Below are 19,698 nucleotides of genomic sequence, written 5' to 3'. Positions count from 1 at the left end.
TTGGCAGGCACAGCCTTGTTGGCTAATTGCTAGCAATTAAACCCCAAAAAACAGTAATGTGCCACAAAACCTTCCTGAGTCAGATAGACCTGCATTATGCTGGGAGCAGCAGGAGTCAGCCCCTATCTAAACTCTCCCTCCCCTTCAGCTCGTTCCGAAAGATCAGAGTCACCTCCTTTCAACGCCTGTCCCCTGATTGTCAAATGGCTCCATTGGCGGCTGAAAATGCACCCACAGCAAATGCCCAATTTAACTGGAGGATTTGATGGGCAGAAATCAGCCGAGACTGTGGGTCCTTGACATGGGGCGGGTGGGGGGCTTGAATCTACAACCTTCTTGACCTAGAGGCCAGAATGCTACCAACTGAGCCAGGCTGACACCTAAAATCTCTTTGCTTGTTCCTCGGGTCAACATCCATCCACGAGCTCTGCCGGCTCCCCACCTTGCTGGTGTTTTCGAGCCATCCGTCCTATGCGAAATGCACAGTATAAGCGCAAGTTGCTGTTCCTGTATTTGGGGTCTGGAGCTGAGGGCAACAGCTGATTGGAATCATTAACATCAGCTCCGATAGCTGTCCGGATGCGAGGCAGTAACTTGGAACAAAATTAACAAACTCTGTCTCTGTATCACCGTGATTCACTGGGAAGGGTTATTAACTCGGTTAAAAAATTCACAAAAGACCTCGCCTCAGCCTGTTTAAATATGCAAAGGCTTGTCTTACCGTCCACACTGTACAGCCACTTCAATGAGATTTGCCGATATCTTGTGACATAGGAGTAGGGGGAACCAGGCAGTAGTTTAAGAAGGTGTTGATGAGATGAATGTGCAACATCTGATGTGCATATTTAATCTCCGACTTCAAAGCAGGCAGTAATGAGCTGTAAAAAGGTGACAGCCCTTCAGTAAACAGATGTAACAGTGCTGCTCAATAGTCAAACAAATCAGGGAATTAACGGTTCTCAAAGGATGTCAAAGCTACAACCTCAGCACGACTTTAATTGTTGTCATATTTTATTATCCCACCTATTGTTTCGTCTGTCTTTTCCTTTTGGTCAGCCTGACATTTGCCGAAACCCATCACCGTGCTTTAAGAAACAGGGGTTAGGAGAGAAAGTGTTAGGGCTGAGGGGGAGTGAGGGAAAAAGTGCCGGATTGAAAGATAGAGTGCGGAGAGTGGGGCTGTGCGAGAGAGAGCGTGTGAGAGGGAAGGGGGAAATGAGAAAGGGAGCATTTGGGAGGAGGTGGGGGTGGGGGGTGGATCAAGAAAGAGAGTGCAGGAAAAGGGGGAGTGAGAAAAAGAACAGGGGGTTGGGATGAGAAGTGCGATTATCTGGCGAGAGAGGTGGAATGAGTGCCAGAGAGAGAATCGCATGGGGACGTCTCGATTTGTATTGGTAGCGCTGGGTTTCTGAATCGCACCGACTGCCAAGTACAACAATAATAATCCTTGCATTTGTTATAGCGCCTTATCAGGTCTTCGAGATGTCTCAAAGCGCTTCACAGAGTGTACCATAAAGCGAACTGTATATTTTGCGGGCAGGACAATAGTTTATAACCAGGGCTGATTGCCTGCTGCGTATTTTAAGTGGCGGTTGATATAAAACATTATTTTCCGTTCGATCTAGTTCACTGCTGCCTTGACATACGACGGGATCTTTGTCATCGCGGAAGCTTTCCGCTACCTCCGGAAACAACGGATTGACATCTCCCGAAGAGTCACCACCGGAGACTGTTTAGCCAACCCCGCAGTGCCCTGGAGTCAAGGCATTGACATAGAACGGGCCCTGAAACAGGTCAGGAGTGGCTTGGTCGCTGGACGTGATCTGACAATAAACGGTTCGCAAGTAATCTGTGTGGGTGTAGCTGTGGTTAGAATGTAAAACTCGCTGTATGTAATGTATGAATGTAAAACCCACCCCCACCCCCCTCGACACACACACACATATACACACGCACACATATTTCCAAGGATTATGTTAAGGTTGTTTCCAAGTAACCCCTCAAAGCAATGTGTTGCTCTGGAGATAAGGACTGGCATTGAGAGGCTTTATGTCCACATTCCAGTAAATATTTCCGGTCATGAATATTTAGGCATTTCCACTGACCTCCTTTTAGTGTTAGTTTTAGCGCGTGGGTATGTGTGTGGCAAACTTGATTTGCATCGGTCCTCTTAAAATACAAAGGTGGTATTTCACCGTTAATAGATCATTTCTGTTTCCTTATTCAATACAGAACTGATGCGCAAATGCTCTTAGACTCAGTGTAAACATTTCCAAGAGTTATTCAGTTCTCTCTTCGAACGGAGCCGGGAGATCTTTGAAATCCACCTGAGCAGGTGCGGTCAGGGAATTGCTTTAACCTCTCACCCGAAGGACGGCACCTCTAATCACGCAATGCTCTCCCAGCCCTGCGTTGGAGTGTCAGCCTAGACTGTACGAGTTCCAAGACCCAACGTGGGGCTTGAACCACCACACAACTCCCCAATTTTGTGCACATCAGTGTCCCGCGATGGGAATGACCAATTTTATCTGGGGGATTAGTTGTTCTCCGGGACAACCAGGAGAAACTCCCTTCACTGAGATCTTTAACGTTCAAGGCAGTCGGGGGCCTTGTCTCAATGCAGCCTCCCCTCAACACAGTAAAGGAGATCTGTACCCACTCTTTGGAACTGCATCCCACAGTCCCTCCGCCTCACCCCCTCCCTTCCCACCTTTAAGACTTTTCTTTTCGACCATGCTTTTTATTCTCCCCCCCCTACCCCCACGCTCCCATTTGACTCTGAGATTTTTGGGGCTGTTTCAAACACCAGATGCTTTCAGATACCAGAACTGTTAATCCATTAACTACTCATCTAAATGCATCGTATCTTTTGCCAGAAGTACATCCCAGTGTAAATAGCGAGTGGCTTGCCTCTCCCGTTGGCTGTTAAGCTGCTCTAAAATCGCCCTATTAGCATAAATAAAACATAATTTCAAATGAATTACTTTTTCACAGAGCTTCTAAAAGTATCTTACTGTCATGAATAAAATATAACTTCGAACAAAATTACCTTTTCATCATATTCCTTCACCTGATTTTACTGGTGACTAGAGACGGCATAACTGAAAGCGTATTGCTTAACATTAAGCCATGTTATCAGGAGTTAGTGGTTACCGTGTAGTACTAAGACTCGTACTGAATAGATCTGGCTTAAATGATTAAGTGTACGGAAAATAGAAGAGAGGAGATCCTTTGAATAGCTAACAGAAATGCCCCGAGGCACGTTAATTAATAATAATAATCCTTACAATTGGCAATAGAGCCAGGAGGATTTACTGTGAAATGCAATGACTGCGTGTTTTGTCGGCAAACGCGGCAGTCAATTTGCGAGCAGCAATATCCCACAAACATCCATGGAGCCGGTGACTCGTTTTATTTGCGGGGTGGGCGGGGGGGGGGGGGGGGAGCGGGGAGGGGATTGTAATCACGCTAACGTTTATATTTCTCTCCCCAAGGTGCGAGGCCAGGGACTGACTGGAAACTTGCAATTTGACAACTACGGCCGACGGACAAACTACACCATCGACGTTTACGAGCTGAGACCGACTGGGCCGCGGAAGGTAAGTTAGAACTAAGCCTCTCGTTAAGTTATCCACAGACCCCGTATCACTTAACCCTGGTTGTAAAACAATGAGTGCCCTCTCCCGCTTGAAGAGCATTACCATTGGAAAGACCTTAAAAAAAAGGGTTCGAGGTGAACAGTTTTTCAGGTGGTTGCAAACCAACTGGATGCCAGGCAAGTGGCCTTGCATAAAATCTCACGAAATTGTGTTTGCCCCCTCCCCTCGCCTCTGCAGCCCGCGGCTTGTGAACTAATTGTAACAGCTTTGCCTCTTAGGCTGCGACCTTGGTTCCTTTAGTCATCAGGACATTAGTGTCAAGCTAATTAATTAGTCTCTTGGAACAAGTGAGCAACCCTTTGTGACAACCTACCCTGCGAATATTCTGCCTAATTGCCACTTGCAAACCCAGAAGAGGTGCTTTGACAAGACATGTGGGGTGGGGGTCCACTTCTCTCCTCCTCCCCGCCCTGGCACAAACACAAAGCAAAGTCTAATTATAATAATATTAAGAATCCTTGCATTTGATGCTGCCGTGGGCAATTGGCTGCCGCGCTTCGCCCACAAAATATACAGTCGATTCACTTTGCAGTGTGTTCTGTGAAGCGCTTTGAGACGTCTCGAAGACGCGACAAGGCGCTGGATCAAACGCAAGGCTTATGGTTACCGTTTGTAACTTTTTAATGCCTGAGATAAAGAAGGCTCTTGTGTACCGCAAAGGTTCCAGACATCCAAGCAAGGAGGCTGAGAAAGCAAATGGGGAATAAAACTGTTCGCCGACTTACAAATGACATTTCCAGCGGGTATTAAACTGAGTTCAGTTTCGCTTTGGTGTGATTTTACAACAATTCACTTTGATGGTTCACAGACTTCAGCCTGGCCCTCTATTAACACAGAGGGAATGAGGTTGGGAACGGGGGGGGGAAAAACAAGTGCGTAGGATTGCTTACTGTTTGCATTGTGATGGCTAAGTACTACGGATTTTTTTCCCGAGACAGGCAGCTCAACCATTTTGATAAGCTTTTCGCTCGCTTTTGTAATCGGGGACAAAGGGAAGTCAGCGAAAACGGTGCCTCCTTTGTTACGGTTCTTGTTATTGATAATAACGTCGTCACTGCATCGGAGCGTGAACCAGATTTCCATCACCCTCTCTATTCATTGTGGTTTGGACTAATCACCAACCTGTCCTTCGCACTAAAGTTTTGCACGGGGGCCCCCTTCAGCCCATTTGATCGAAACCACCCGCCTCACTATCTTCCCGTCCACCCTTTCCCCGGCTCAGGTCCCTCGTTAAGAAATCCCGTCAAGAAATCTCGCCAGCACGACCCTTGGACCGTGGGCCACGACCGCCTTCTCTCTGTCACAAGACTTCACAAGATGGTCGCTCAATCCACGGCTGTTCGTGGGACGCCGCTGGGCGCAGTTAGCTGTCGCCTTCCGCCCGCCCAATACACAGTCGGTTCACTTCACGGTGTTCCCCGTGAAGCGCTTTGAGACGTCTCGACGACGTGATAAGCCGCTCTATCATTATTGCAGGATTGTTATTGTTATATCATTAAGGCCTCGCACGATTTCAGAGGCAGGAGAGGAGAGTACGAGGCAGGCGAGGGTGCTTGGTTTAAAGCGATGCAGCCATGCGACTCATTCCAACCAGCAACGTGCATCTTCTGAAGCCTGCTGTAAAATCCAGGGGCTGTCAGGCTGATTAGGTGCACGGCTCTTAACCCGGAACGACGATGTTGTTTCTCTCCCGTTTAGAAAGCCGTGGTAATAATTTTACTGCTTCTGTAACTCGACCAGCGAGAGTACAACCTCCCCCTCCCACTACCCAAGCACTCCCCCTCCCCACCCCCCACCCCCCAAACGAAATACGACTGTAGGAGAAACCCGAGAGAAGACGCCACTGGACTTTAGTCTTTGTCTTAAATACAGAACGGATCAGAGGAGCCGGCTGCAGATAACAACAGTGACGTTCTGACGCCGTTCTGGTGAATAATTCTCGCCAGTTATCCTTACTAACACATCTGCTCACATTTTGTGCGGTCAGCTCAGAGCTCTTCAGTACGGGCTTGCTCTACGGAGGATGTTTTGCCCAAGTGATGTCCGTTTGTCCACACGCCAGTGTCTGCACTGGGTGAACCTGAAGGGTCACTGATGGAGAAGGGGGGGTTTAGTAGAGGCAGCTCACTGGACCGTGTCTGTTTGCCCTGAAGGCTGGGGGATTTCTCGCTTCTGTGAGCCTTTCCCACGAGAGGAACCTGAAGTGACGAGCTCAAAAATCTGGTTTGGGTTTCAGATCGGTTACTGGAACGAGTACGAGAAATTGGTGTCTACGGTCGAAGTGCAACCGACCAATGAGTCCACATCGATGGAAAACCGAACGATAGTCGTCACCACTATCATGGTAAGCGAAAATCGTACCTTCCTGACACTGACTTTCAAACAGAAATCTGCGCTGTGTTTTTCATCTTGTGTGCGTCTCCCTCTCTAACCTTTGCCCCCAAATTATTTTTGCAGAGAGCTACACACTAAAAGGAATTTCACTGACTGACTTGAGAAGAACTTAGACTTAATTATAAGATTTAAGCTGATTGTCAAAACAAAACACAATAGTGCGGTACTGGCGGAGATATCTGTTCTCTTCTCTAAGCAGTTGCACCTCAATTATTTATTACCTCCACCCAAAAAAAAAGGGGTGCAGAGGTACTTTAATTGGCTTTCCGTTCTGACTGACTGTCTGTCTGTCTATCTGTCTGTCTGTCTGTTTGCTGTCTGTCTGTCTATCTGTCTGTCTATCTGCCTGCCTGGCTGCCTGCCTATCTACATGCCTGTCTGTCCGCTTAGGAACATTAGTAACTTGAGAAATCTTTGGCAGATTTCAACGTACCTGAACTTGGCACGTAGACTCAAGTGGTTCTTAGCTCAAGCGAGCGAGTTCGATGCTGGGATAGGTCCAACATTGTAAAAAATCTCACTTTACTGCATGGTGACCTACTTCCGATTTGTGCAACCCAATTTACTGCGATGAACACTGTGTAAGAAAAAAAATATATACCTCGGGATTTTCAGTTTACCAAACGGGTAACAACTTCGGATCTGCCGGAAGCCGTTGTTTATGAAGGTGTTATCCCACAAAAGCTTTGGCAGGATTTTTAAGAAGCCGATAGAATGCGTTCCAGACTTTGGGTCCAACTTGCGGGGTTTGTTGACGGGTTTCCCCGCTGAGAGAACCCCCTCAGAATTGTGTTTTGACCAAACGCGAGATAACGTGAATTGCCGTGAGCTGCTGCCAGCTCTGGAGAAGGAGAGTGCTACTTTCGTGGGACTCAAATTACTTATTTAGTAATGCTGTTAGGAAACAGCGCAATTCAACCCCCATCCACATCAGAACCATTATTGCGGAGAGGGAGCTCTGATTTCTCACAATTTCCCCCCACTCACCCATTTAGTTTATCATCTCTTCCTCCACAGATATTACATTATTTATTACTATAAGTACTGGATTGTTAATGTTAAGGTGAACCCAAACCATCTCCAACCAATTACCATTGAGCACAATGATGTAAACGTGACAACTTTCAGTCACATTCTTACTGCTGTGTTCAGAAGATACATTTGGGTGTCTGGAAGGTCCTATATTTTTTTTAACTCTTACTTTTCCCCTATGATATCTTCCTGTGCGGAGGTGCGGATTGAAATAATAGCTCAAAGTAACAAAAGAAGGAAATTCACCAAACTTTCCTTCGATAACCCATGATTTGGCTCCAGAAATATCCTTTTTTTTTGCAAAGCTGAAAGCTCTCCAAAGGCGGAGTGAAGACAATTGAGGTAGAAGAAACTTTGAAGGACGCTTCCTCCACAATAAGTTTTCAGGATGATGATCTTTATATAAATGTTAAGAGAGAAAAATATGATTTTTTAAATATATAGATATATATATACTGTGAAAAACAATAAAAGCCAAGAGCAGTAATATTTGTCCTTTTTTGGTATTATTCTACTGTAATTACAAACATTTCTGTACCTTTCCCATCAACGTGGGGGCAATGCCGCAGTTAGTAATTTGGTCAGTAGTTGTTAAGTGTAACATTCGAGTCTGTAATCTACACCTATTCACTGATAAATTACACCTATTGCCATCTCTTTTATTGTCACTTTTATTCCAAGACCCAAAACTGTTCAATAAACGTCCATTCATTTTGTACACTGATATTGTCACTTTTTCTTTGCACCGAGATTTCCTACACAGTTATTGCTCACTTTGTTACCCTTCTCTTGCAGCACCTCCCCTATAACGGGGCCATGCAATTCAAGTCTCCCCATCATTGTGGAGGAAGTGGCTGCAAGGAGGGACTGACTTCTATTGCGGAGCAGTTTTATGGCTAAATGGCTCCTCCCGAGTCCTTATTTCACTGAGGAACATGTCACCCAGTAGAGAAATCCACTTGTTAGTCTTTCGCTTTGCCCGTCACTTTTACGAAGGGGGAAGTTGAAAAGTATTGTCAAAGCTTAATCCCTTTCAAGGACCGACTGGTACTTTGAAGCGAATCAGTGATCCACTCCCCTTTGGCTGCAAGTGGAATAGGTTGATCTCAGTGGTCTTCAACCTAGAACACAAAGCTATTTGCGGTCCAACATTAGCAGCAGGAAGTTCCACCTAGTCTTAGCCAATAAACTGTCTTGTCTTCAATTTGAAGATCGCGGGGTATTGTGGAAAGTTCTTAAACCGAGTCTTAATTTGGGAACCAGTTATTTTTTAAGAACTGCAGATAAACCTTGGTTCCAGGATAAGACTAGGTGAAATTTTGGGACTTAAGTTGGCAATACTTAGTGGGCTTAGTGGTGGACTGTTAGAGTAGAGGGTGCTTTACTCTGTGCCTGCTCAATGCTGTACTTAACCTTAGATCCCTTGATGTCTCGCAAGAACAACTGAAAATGTTCCTTTCCCAAACACTCATGTATCTTCATCTACTTTTAAAAAAAGTGGCTGATGGGTAGAAATTCCGTTCAGCGTTACACACTTTGCCAACAACGCTGTGCGACTAATGACGGGAGGAAAGCAGTTCTGATTTACTACACCAGTCCAAACGCCACAGTGTAAAGAGCAATCTACAGTCTTAGCAACAGGTTAAAAGGAAAGCACAATTTCAGGGCATTTGTCGGGAACCAGTTTTGGCTACTAACAGTCAAATTTCGGTACTGATTCCGTTCAGGATTACCCTATCACCAAAGGCACTATTGCGACTATAATAGTCCCACCACATCGTCAAAGGAAATGCTCGCAACACTGAACAGAATTTTTACCCGCTATGTCTCTGCAACACAATCACAAAGTAATGTAACCTTCATTGGAAGCATTAACATCCAAACTCATTTTATTGTCTTCTAATTCCAAATCATTCTTTGCCAGAAGCTCGACTTTGTGGATACCCTGTTGTCTTCGTGCAATAATCTACAGGCTTTCGAAGCCCAAGCTTGGCGTCAGCTAACCATTCCTCTTTTGACCTATGTTTCTACTATTCTTTTCAACCTCGGAGGTCTATGTCCAGTGTGTTCTGAATATATGTAAAATGTCTGTATGAGATACTTAACATTTTGTAGACCATGAGAGATGATACCTTAGACATGCCAGCGGCATGGGGTTGCTACTGTTGGCTGTTATACTTGACCAGCGCTAGGCGCAAGAAAAGCAACCAAGCATTTGTGCTGTCTGATTTCATCTGCTGTCACTGTCATGTGGATGTAGGATAAGCGCAGGAATAACCCGTGCCGTTGAAAAGCTCGCAGACGCCCACTCTTTAGGTACGTGTGCCACAAATGACGAAACGTTATTTAGGCAAGTTGCCAGAGAGTAAATTAGACCTCTACAGTGGTCTCTTAACTTCAGGAGAGGGCTGTAAATTGGAAATAAAAATTAACCGCAAAAAAATTTGACATTAGTTGTCAAAACATGTATCCATATCATCTTATATCAAAAAAAGCTTCAAGCACCTGACATTTAGCACTCAACTTCCATTCAATTCAGTTACTTCAATTATTCAATTATTCTGTGTTCCTGAGGAAATTGGATTTGTGTGAATTTTAATCGACATTATAAAACTTTTATATTCTGGGATCAGAGGTTGAAATTCATAATAAATATGTATCATCAATAAAACTACTGAACGCTTAATTTGTCAGCAAATAATTTCCTTCCTAGCAAATTCAGTTCTGGACATGCGTGTTCCTTCGTGGGTGTCGCTTTTGTTTCTATCTACAGGATTTGTGGAGCAGATCTACAGACTGCCTTAGCAGGTCCACAAAAGTAGGAGGTCAGGGATGGGTGAAGTTGGGAGGTTAAGGCTAGATACACATTCCGCACCTTTACTTGATGTACCAGTGAAGGGTGACGTTCAAAAACTCACCATCAGTAAACTGAGATGGTTTAAAGGAGTTGAGAGGCCTCCCGTCATCAGCCATGTTCTTGGAAGGAGCCGACTCAATGAGCTGAAAGGTCTTTTCTTATCTCACGTTTCCTTATGTTCTCCTGTATACGTTTTAAAGGCAGGGGTTGGAGGACAGTTAGAACTTGGTTCACAAATTTATAATCGTTTCTGCATTTGTCTCTTTTCATCATCATTTAAGGCAAAATTGTAAGACGGAAAAACTTCATCCTCATTAATATCCTATCCAAAATTCAGCGCGTAGACAGTTTAACAGCGACTGTTGAAAGGCAGAAGGTGTGATGTGCTGTGAAGGGTGTGAAATTTGTATTGTTAGCAAAGTGGGATAATCTTGTCATTTGACCTCTAATCGCTTGGCACAATGTATGAACGTGTATGATCCACTTATTCATGTTTTTGTTGTTGCAGGAATCGCCATATGTAATGCTGAAGAAAAATTTTGAACAGTTTGATGCAAATGATAGATATGAAGGCTATTGTGTGGATTTAGCCTTTGAAATAGCCAAGCATGTTGGCATTAATTATAAACTCTCTGTTGTCCCCGACGGTAAATACGGAGCTAGGGACCCTGACACAAAAATCTGGAATGGAATGGTGGGTGAACTAGTATATGGGGTAAGTATCAGTCGGAGAGTACATAGAAAGTGCTTGCTTATCACATAGAAATTAGACTGACTATCGGATCTGTTTAATAAAAATATCATCCATGAATGCGTCTAGTCTCAGAGATCGAACGATGCGACTGACAATAATTGAAGGCTTCATTGGTTTATTTGGGCGGGTGGAGGTGGGGGGTGGCGGGGAGGGAGGGAGGGAGGTGGCTTAACTGGCCTTTGAAATGAATGCAATGATACCACTCCGCCTAACTATTTATTTATCCGGTGGTCCAAACGAGGATGGACTGGTTATTCGCTAACCTAAAATGGTGAATTTTATCAATTATTGCCGTTAACTTGTTGCTTTGAGCCCAAAGCCTGCCACTGTCACCGAAAGCGAATAATTAGAATCTTTTCAATCAAGTACCTTCACATTAATTTCTTCTCCCTTACCCTCCACCCACCCACCTCATAATGTCACAAGTGGAAGCCACACATGCTAATCTAACTTCGCATTAACATGACTAACGAAAATCCTCTCACACTGAACAATGCCTTTAATCTGCACCCTTTGACCGTCGATGAGTAAGAAACTGGGCGTGTTTTATTCACCATTATTAAGGGAAAACAATTAGGGTAGCTTGCAGTTGGCAATCAGTGCAAGGTCAAGTATTTTCATTCTATGCTGTTTGTTTGTTTGTGCTCCTTGCTATAAGTTTGCCATTTATTTAGCGCAGTTCTGTTACCCAGGTATGCAATGATCCGCTTTTGTTTAAAAACAAGAAGCTGATGCAGACCAGAGATGGGAATGTCCCCGGCAATCACACGTCAGTCAACCACAGCCTCGTCTAATGGTCAATCTATCATCTGTGACAAGCTCCGTTTCCCAGCCACCAGCCCGCTGTTTATTTTGCCTCCGCGTGTGAGCCATTTGTTATGCAGAGAATAATGAAAGAAGAGCTTTGCAGAAACCACTCTGCTTCCAACAGCGCAGACTGTGTTTAACTACATTATTATTGTAATGGAATCGTGTGGCACGGGAGGGGGGCTGGGGTGGAATACATTTTGCAGCAAAAACATCACAAGAGGTGGATTCCTTCAAACAGAAACTGCACCGCAATTGCAGTGCAATCGAAAATACCACCGAGGTGGAGGAAAGATAATAGGGTTCAATCTAGTCAGCGACTGTGGATTGCAGATCTAAGCATAACAGCTTGTTCATTGCGACAAACCTGTGTTGAATTCTTCACACTGTCTATTACACATTTACTACAATAACAAACATTATGATTTTGCTTTGTTTCTTGCATTATACGTGTATATATTGCATTTCCTGCGAGTGCCTGAGTGCCATTTGCAGTAAATACTATCAAAGATCCCCCCCACCCCACTGGTCCTCTATCCACTTCCTTAATATGTATGGCATATAACCTTCTTGCACGACATGCTCCAGGAAGTGTAGGCAATTGACAGCACGTTCCACTGGTGAGCCCACCAACACTTGAGCGCACTTGAGTTGCCCAGTGACCACTCCACGTCGTGGCCAAGGTTAGGGGCGTAGGAACAGGAGAAACCCGTTCCACCTCCCTCACCAGTTTATTAGATCACCGCAAATCTTTCAACCCCGTTTCCCTGCTTTCCCTCCGCGCCAATATTGATCCCCCATTGAAGAGAGGTGGTGGCAAGTGCCCACTACATGTCCCTTCAGTGAATCCATTGTCACGTGTTGAAGCCACAGCTTCGCATCATGGATACCCGTTTCCCGTAACACGCGAGGAGCTTTTTATTCTCGTGATGGACCGCACCTCTCGAGCGAGCTCAGTCAGTTAGTGGATTAATCGCCTTGTTACTCACTATTGTTTCTGTTAAGAACGGGCACCTTGCTTCTGACCGATTTGGACTAACGAGCCTTCTCCCCGTTTACAGAGAGCTGACATTGCCGTGGCACCTCTCACCATAACCTTGGTGCGTGAAGAGATGATCGACTTCTCCAAACCCTTCATGAGCCTGGGTATCTCGATCATGATCAAGAAGCCTCAGAAGTCCAAACCGGGAGTGTTCTCCTTTCTGGATCCGTTGGCCTACGAGATTTGGATGTGCATCGTTTTCGCCTACATCGGAGTCAGTGTAGTGCTTTTCCTGGTCAGCAGGTTCAGCCCTTACGAATGGCATATGGAGGACAACGAAGAAGGACGTGACCCCCAAAATACTGAGCCACCTAATGAGTTTGGGATATTTAATAGTCTCTGGTTTTCTCTGGGTGCCTTTATGCAGCAAGGATGCGATATTTCGCCAAGGTTTGTCATTATCACATTACCTTTGTGCATTTTATGGTCCAACACTGATGCCATGGTGCATATATGTTACTTTCTTTTCCACCTTTTCTTTTCATCTCTCCCCCTCTACTCCCTCTAACTCCCCCACCCCCACCCCCTCCCGATTTTATTTTAATATTTCATCTCAGCACGGTAAGATCCACACCCATCCAATCACCGCTGTACCACACCGCTGGCAGATGTGAATGGCACAGTCTCAGTGCCGTTCACACAACTATCTGAATAACTTATATACACCATGCCGAGACCGTAAAATGCATAAGGTCTGTCTGTCTCCAGCACCCTTGGAGGGCTACCGTGTTTTTGCTGCATATCGCATTTTACGGTCACTAGTTTGGTGTATATAACACACTCATGTTTACTAATTACTGAGGGTTTCCATTCCGAATGGAAAACCTGAGAGAGAGCAAAAAAACATGCGGCAATACCATTAAGGAGCACCTCCAAGCAGGTCTTGGCTTCTTTTGAGTTTGCTTGAATTAAACCATCGTCTCTAACTTACTTCCATTCTTCAACTAGCTGTTCCATCTTTATCATCACATTTACACGTTGCAGTATCCCGTATTGCAGACCTTCATGGTGCATTGTTTCAGAGGGAAAGTCTTATCGAGTCTGGTCGTATTATCGGGTTAAGGATAAGCTCTGATATTTTGTTTTAGCGCACAAAGTGAAGTATTCTTTATTTTCTTCTCCTGACCAAGGAATGATCCGCGTTCCCTCGCTTTTGCTGTCGTTTTTTTTAATGTATATGTATCAGGTCACCGAGCAATTTATTTTTTATGTGTACATGTCACCGATCAATTAACAGCGGCATAGCTGTCAGAAACGCCGACCCAGTCAATCATTCAGTCAGTCAATCAGTCGGCCTAACAGAAGCAAATGGCAATCTCCCTGATGGAGAAGACGATTGATGTCATGGAAGGGATAAAGAACAGCGAGCAAACATTATCTAGCTTTTGCAGTGAGCAAAATATGGATTTTAAAAAGAAAAACCTTCATAAATAATGCAGCGAGCTAAGTTACACGTGTCGCAGAAGTATGGTGCTTTATGTGTGGTGACTGTAACTAGTGTATACAACCTTTTGAATTTTTGATCAAATGGGTTTTTCTCCCTTGAACATTGCGAGCTGCCAATTATCCTTAAACAGCTGAAAATACAGTAGCTCCTTCTTGGTTGTAGTAGCTTAAGAGCACAAGCGAGAGCAGTTGCCACAAGTCCATTTTTTTTGTTAAAAAAGGCTCACAGAAACTGGAATCACGTGCCGAAGCAGATTATCCCCAAGATTGTTACGTGTGTGTGCCTGGAAGCTAGAGGGATGTCCTGAGATAGTCGGCGGTTGTATTTTTTAACCACTTTTTCCAATCATCTCTCTCTTCTCTCCCTTCCTGTTGGTTGAAAACTCCCATTGGGGAAGATTCACCAAAAAGTAGAGAAAATCTCCCAAACAACTGAAACGTCTTTCAGATAAGAATAGTCTCCTACAGGAGTTCTGGTCGCTTGTTCCTGCACTTTACTTTCCATTGACTTTTAAAGTCAATTCACTTTACAGTATATTCTGTGAAGCACTTTGAGGTGTCTCAAAGATGTGATAAGGCACTGTATCAAACACAAGGATTATTATCATTATTATTATTATTAATATTGCCACCCTAAGCAGGGTTCTTCCCCCCACCCCCCCAAAATGCAAAGTGTCGCAAAATGTAGCAGATACAAAAGAGGTCAAAGTTTTGGGAGTGGAGCAGGTATTCTGAGAGTAGGCTTTGCAAGACAGATTGAAGTCCTCAAGGTCAAATGGTGTTGGCCAATCTCAATCTATCTCCTGATGGATTAAAAACCCAGAGCACAAAAACCAGCATAAATTTAGTACAAATTGCCACTGCAGTCAACTGCTTTTCTGAGAAAAAGGATATCCCGTTGTAAACATGTCGTAAAGAGATCACTAAAATTGACAATCAGCATTAGAGAGATAGAACCCAGAGAGAAGCAATGATAAGCATTGATAGTGGTAACTAGATTATGGTGCACGGAGGAAGCTTGAAATGGTACCTTCACTTGTGCTGACCATGGCTAGTTATGTGACCTAATCTTTATTAACAGCTTGGAACTGTTGTTCACCGTTTATACTCAGACATAGGACAAATGTCTCAGGAATGGTTCGAATGTTAGGTAGGCCTGAAGATGGGGGTTAACTTAAGCAACCGAGGGGCTTTTCTGCAAAGTCTTTCTGTGATTAACCTTTATTTAACCCTTGCAATAGGTTTGTCGACCAGGTTACATTTAGAGAAGGGTTTATGTTAAAGTTAACACTGGCGGATGACTTGAAATGGGTCTGTGTGGGCCTACAAAAAGGGATACTGCAGTTTTAATTATTTTTCACCAGTTTTCTCTCTGTCTAATGGTTCATCTTCCTTCTCTGGTCCTACTGTGTATTTATACATGTTTTTTACATCTTACTAATGGGTACATCACTGGCCCTGTGACAGACTAACCAGCCAAGGGTTATTTCCTCTGACAGATTGGAAATGTCCAATTTTTGACCAATTTGGCCCGAGCTGCCCAGAATTGAGGCTGCCGTTGATTCTCATGTTATTTTTCCGAACTGGTTAAGTTTGTTACAAGGCATCATATTCCCGGGTGGGACATAAGCATTTCTCATGATTTCTTGACACAGCTGATATCCCAAACCATTATACGTGCCAAACAATGTTTTTGTAACGATTCGAACCAAGAAAGTTTCACATCTTCCCCATTCATCCGTGGGGACCTGTTTTCCTACTTCTTTTTTAAAAAAAGAGAGACATGTGTGCACTTTACTTGTTTGCTGAGTACAAAGGAATGCAATTGAAATTCAAACTCCCAAACTGTGCGAGGTGCCTTTTCATAATGAACCAGCCTCTTCGAGTTGGTCTCTGTTGTGACTGAACAAATTACGTTTGGAAGAGCACTGAATTATTATTAGTTTGGAACGTGTCAAAACAAAGAGGCTGCCTGATTTTTTTTTTGCAGTGTGAGTATCATTAACTTTGAAACCTCTTATTGAAGTTAAGCAATGCAAAACGCTCTGCAGTCTGGAGCAATCATTTTAAATTCATGCTGAACGATCCTAAATCCTCCAATGAACCTTCCTTCCAATGGCCTCCATCAAACCCTCCTCTGAAATAAGAGTGTGTTTCTCTCTTCTGAACTGCTGTCTTTTTTTCCACCCCTTTTTCTGTCATTTTTTTCTATAAAAAAATAACTTGCATTGCAATGCTATCCACTGATGCTTTCGATCCCTGGTGTTTTGCTCGGAGACAAATCGGTGCAGTAGATCATTTGGGACAAGGAGACTGCACTTTGTGAATTGAGTTACAAAACAAATGCATGATGTGCAATAGTGTTAAAATACGTTGGAGCCAAAGTGCTGCTTGGCAGAACAAGAGTAGGTTTCATTGAGACAGTATCTCGCTGGTGCATGACCTCAGTTTCTCACATTGGAAGTCATTGCCTCCGTTATAGATTAACCTTTGACGATATTAAATTCATGCCCCCTTCTTAGAGATTGATTGTTAATGCTGTAGATCAACCCTTGACAATGCTAAGTTCATCTCCCTTTGTTAGAAGTTTATTGCCAATGCATTGATTAACCCTTGGCAATACTAAGATTTGCCAATCAGTAGGAATAACCTTTCCATGTTTACCCTCAGATCCCTCTCTTAACTTTCCTTAAGTAGAAGGAAGTAGAGGTTTGGACAATCTTCCAAAAGAGAATAGAATGATGCCATCATAATGTCTCAAGAGGACAGATTAGTCAATCCCAGGCTAGTTATCCAGGAGACGGAGGAATATTTGTTTGATGTTGAGGTTATAGTGGGGCTACAGTACCTCTTAATTATTTGTCAAAGGATTGGTGTTGATGTGCATTTGTGTTCATAGGATAGGCACGTGTTTAAAGTGTAGAGGTCAAATGTCAGGCAGAAGGAAGAGATGCAAACAATACAATTAAGGTGTCTTCTCTTAAGTATATGATGTTATTCACCATGGAACGGTTAACGATGAGGGTTCCTCAATGTGTGACCGAGTTTAGTCAAGCTGTTTGAAGTAAAGGGTGTAGACCAGATATTTTTCCTCTGAAGGAAAACTGAGAGGAAACTGGATGTTGAGTCAACTTCTGTACATTGTTAGGAGCTGATGGATTTGGGGACAGAGGCTCAATAGTGTCGGAGAGTTCTGCAAAATTGGTGCAAAATATACTTAAAAAATTAAAGTATCCACTTAATCAAATGTGTATTTAGTAGATAAGTGAAAGTTATTCTGCCTATTCTGGGATATGCCTTTCGTTCAAAGGCTGCAAAGGGTGACAGTTGGAATGGGTTTGAGCTCATCCCAAGTCAATGTCAATACTTGAATCCAAGTGCAGCACTGAATGTAAGAAAGGAGGGTTGAAACAAATATGGATGTGTATCGAACGCTTCATTTCAATTCGTATTACTTTAGGTATTAAAGTATTTAAGTATTAGTTAAATATAAACACGAGAGCATGAAACTTATTTTGTTCTCATAGTATTAAGACAGAATTCTTACTTTAATACTCAAAGCAAGGACCCAGAAGTTCCACTTTGACGTTAGTCCAGCGTTACTTTGATGATCTGTAGAAATAGTGCAATTGTGAGCAACTTCAATTCACCAAATTCTCCTTTTCCAATACTCCATTACTACTAATCCATCCACACCCTGGCACCTCCTTATCTCTCCAATCATCTCCTTCTCTACTCTTTCCCCACCCCCTCCGCTCACTGGCTAAGTCTTCATTTCCTATGCCCTTAACCTCTGAAACACCCTCCCTCCACCACTCTGCCTCGCCCCTTCTCTTGTTAAGGGTTCCGAGAGCTACCTTGCGTGAAGGCCACTATATAATGCAAGTTGTTGTCATATCTTTAAGTCGTGCTTCAAATCCCAGCTCTTTGAACACGCCTATGGCCACTTACCTTTACCCCCTCTCCCTTGCTTAGCTTCCAACTCTGTCCCTGTAAAGCGCTCTGAGACATTACCCTATGTCAAGAGGGCTCTATAAATGCAAGTTGTTGCTTTTACTCGGTTTTCCAATTACATCTGATCCTTTGTGAGCAGTTATATCTCTTGCCTTGTCCCTGCTCAACTTCTATTTTGTATCAAAAGACACTTAGTATGTTCAAAAGCACAAGTAACAGCAAGTTCAACAAAACATAGGTCCTCTGTTTTAATTAACTTCTGTGGTATATATTTCTAACAACGAGCTACACGCAGTGACAGTATGACTGAACTTCTCTTGAGCTATAGTTTTGAGAACATAGCTCATCTCTTATTGTGTTAAGCTTCTACCAAAATAAGACTGGAGAAACTGTTACGATCGCTTTATGTTTGAAGTCTTCAACCCACAGAGGTATTTGTGCCGTAAACTGAGAAGCTCCATTCATAGATGTTTTTTCTGAACTACACTCTCTTATCTAATACATACTCAGCCGTAGTCATCAATGCTAATCTTTCTACATAAGAAAAAGAAAGCGAGCTACTGCTGATGGCTGAGTTAGTGAAGCCACCAGCCTAGAGTGAACCTCAGCTAGAAAGACCCAGACATCTCATGTTGGATGCCTGGACTGGGCTGAGTTAGATGATCCCAAGGGAGGGAGCAACAGTGGTACCAAAAATTGGCCTTAACGCCACTGGGGTACGGAGGGGAAACACTCAATCAGGGTTCCTCCTGCTAATTGCTCTCCATCGGTCTGTGTTAGAAAGGCAGCGGGTTTGGTGAGGCCAAACAAAGAGTGTAGAGATATTAGAAAGAACATCTGGGGGGAATTTGTAAAATAATAGGAAAAGCAATCTGTCGGTGCAATTCTCAGCATCTTAAAAAAAATGACAGCGTGCATTATCTATGCTTTGAGCTTCTGCCATAAACATGGTACAAATATTTCACTGGGCAAGCATCGTGGCCGTTAACTGAGACGCTGTTAAAAGGTGCTAGAAGGTGCCTACATGGATTATAGAGTAAGAGAAATGAGATTATTATTAACCATGTTATGTCTTTTCATTTCTAACATATTATCACTTCATCACATGCTCCTGTTCCAAATTTCTCAAGGTATGCATTTCATTTTATTTTATTTGTTCCTTTACTTCCAACATCTGTCGTAACTCATCTATGTCAAACAGATGTTACCCAGGCATTGGTACAATATCATCTTCCACCTCCTTCACGACTGAAGATTATAGAAGTAATCTTCACATCTTCAGGTGTCCGTCACAGGTCATGTCACCAGAGTCTGATTCTTAGTTGCCGGAAAGCGAAACCCACCAACAGAAACAGTCACTAGGGTCACAATCAAGGCTTTGGAGAATCTAGCCCAGGTTTTTCATTGTAGCACGACTGAGCGATCCATTTAGGTTCACTGGGGAGGGAATGTGTGGTGATGAAATGCGTAGCCCTTTGGCCCATTCCATCTCATCCCTCCAGAATACCCACCCTACTGTCCCCCCCCACACCCTCCCCCATCCCTATCACAGCGTCAAGTTTAAGCAGAGTATGTAGACTTCCAAATTTTGGGATAACAGCTCCAGTAGATGGATTAAAGATTCCTAGCTACAACTGCTCACCCACACCCCCCCCACAAAAAAAATACACGGTGTCTCAAATATGGATGTGTTCTGTCTACAGTTACCAGTGCCTGCAGTATCTTATATCTGGAGCAAGATTCTGAAAACGCC

General features: G+C 43.7%; 1 protein-coding gene across 1 annotated transcript in view; it reads left to right on the top strand.

Moving 5' to 3' along the window:
• The window catches only part of LOC103178715 (glutamate receptor 3), a 78,442-nt gene that overhangs the window by 36,930 nt on the left and 21,814 nt on the right, over positions 1 to 19,698 (top strand). Inside the window, exons 6-10 of the mRNA XM_042340829.1 lie at positions 1,626 to 1,793; positions 3,495 to 3,599; positions 5,896 to 6,003; positions 10,451 to 10,657; positions 12,565 to 12,935. Of these exons, the coding sequence (XP_042196763.1) occupies positions 1,626 to 1,793; positions 3,495 to 3,599; positions 5,896 to 6,003; positions 10,451 to 10,657; positions 12,565 to 12,935 (959 nt within the window). The remainder of the gene's footprint in view (positions 1 to 1,625; positions 1,794 to 3,494; positions 3,600 to 5,895; positions 6,004 to 10,450; positions 10,658 to 12,564; positions 12,936 to 19,698) is intronic.

This window comes from Callorhinchus milii, unplaced genomic scaffold (assembly GCF_018977255.1).
Source record: "Callorhinchus milii isolate IMCB2004 unplaced genomic scaffold, IMCB_Cmil_1.0 Scaffold15, whole genome shotgun sequence".
Classification (NCBI taxonomy): Eukaryota; Metazoa; Chordata; class Chondrichthyes; order Chimaeriformes; family Callorhinchidae; genus Callorhinchus; species Callorhinchus milii.
Note: the sequence above shows the minus strand (reverse complement) of the source record. Positions and strands in the feature narration are given on the sequence as shown.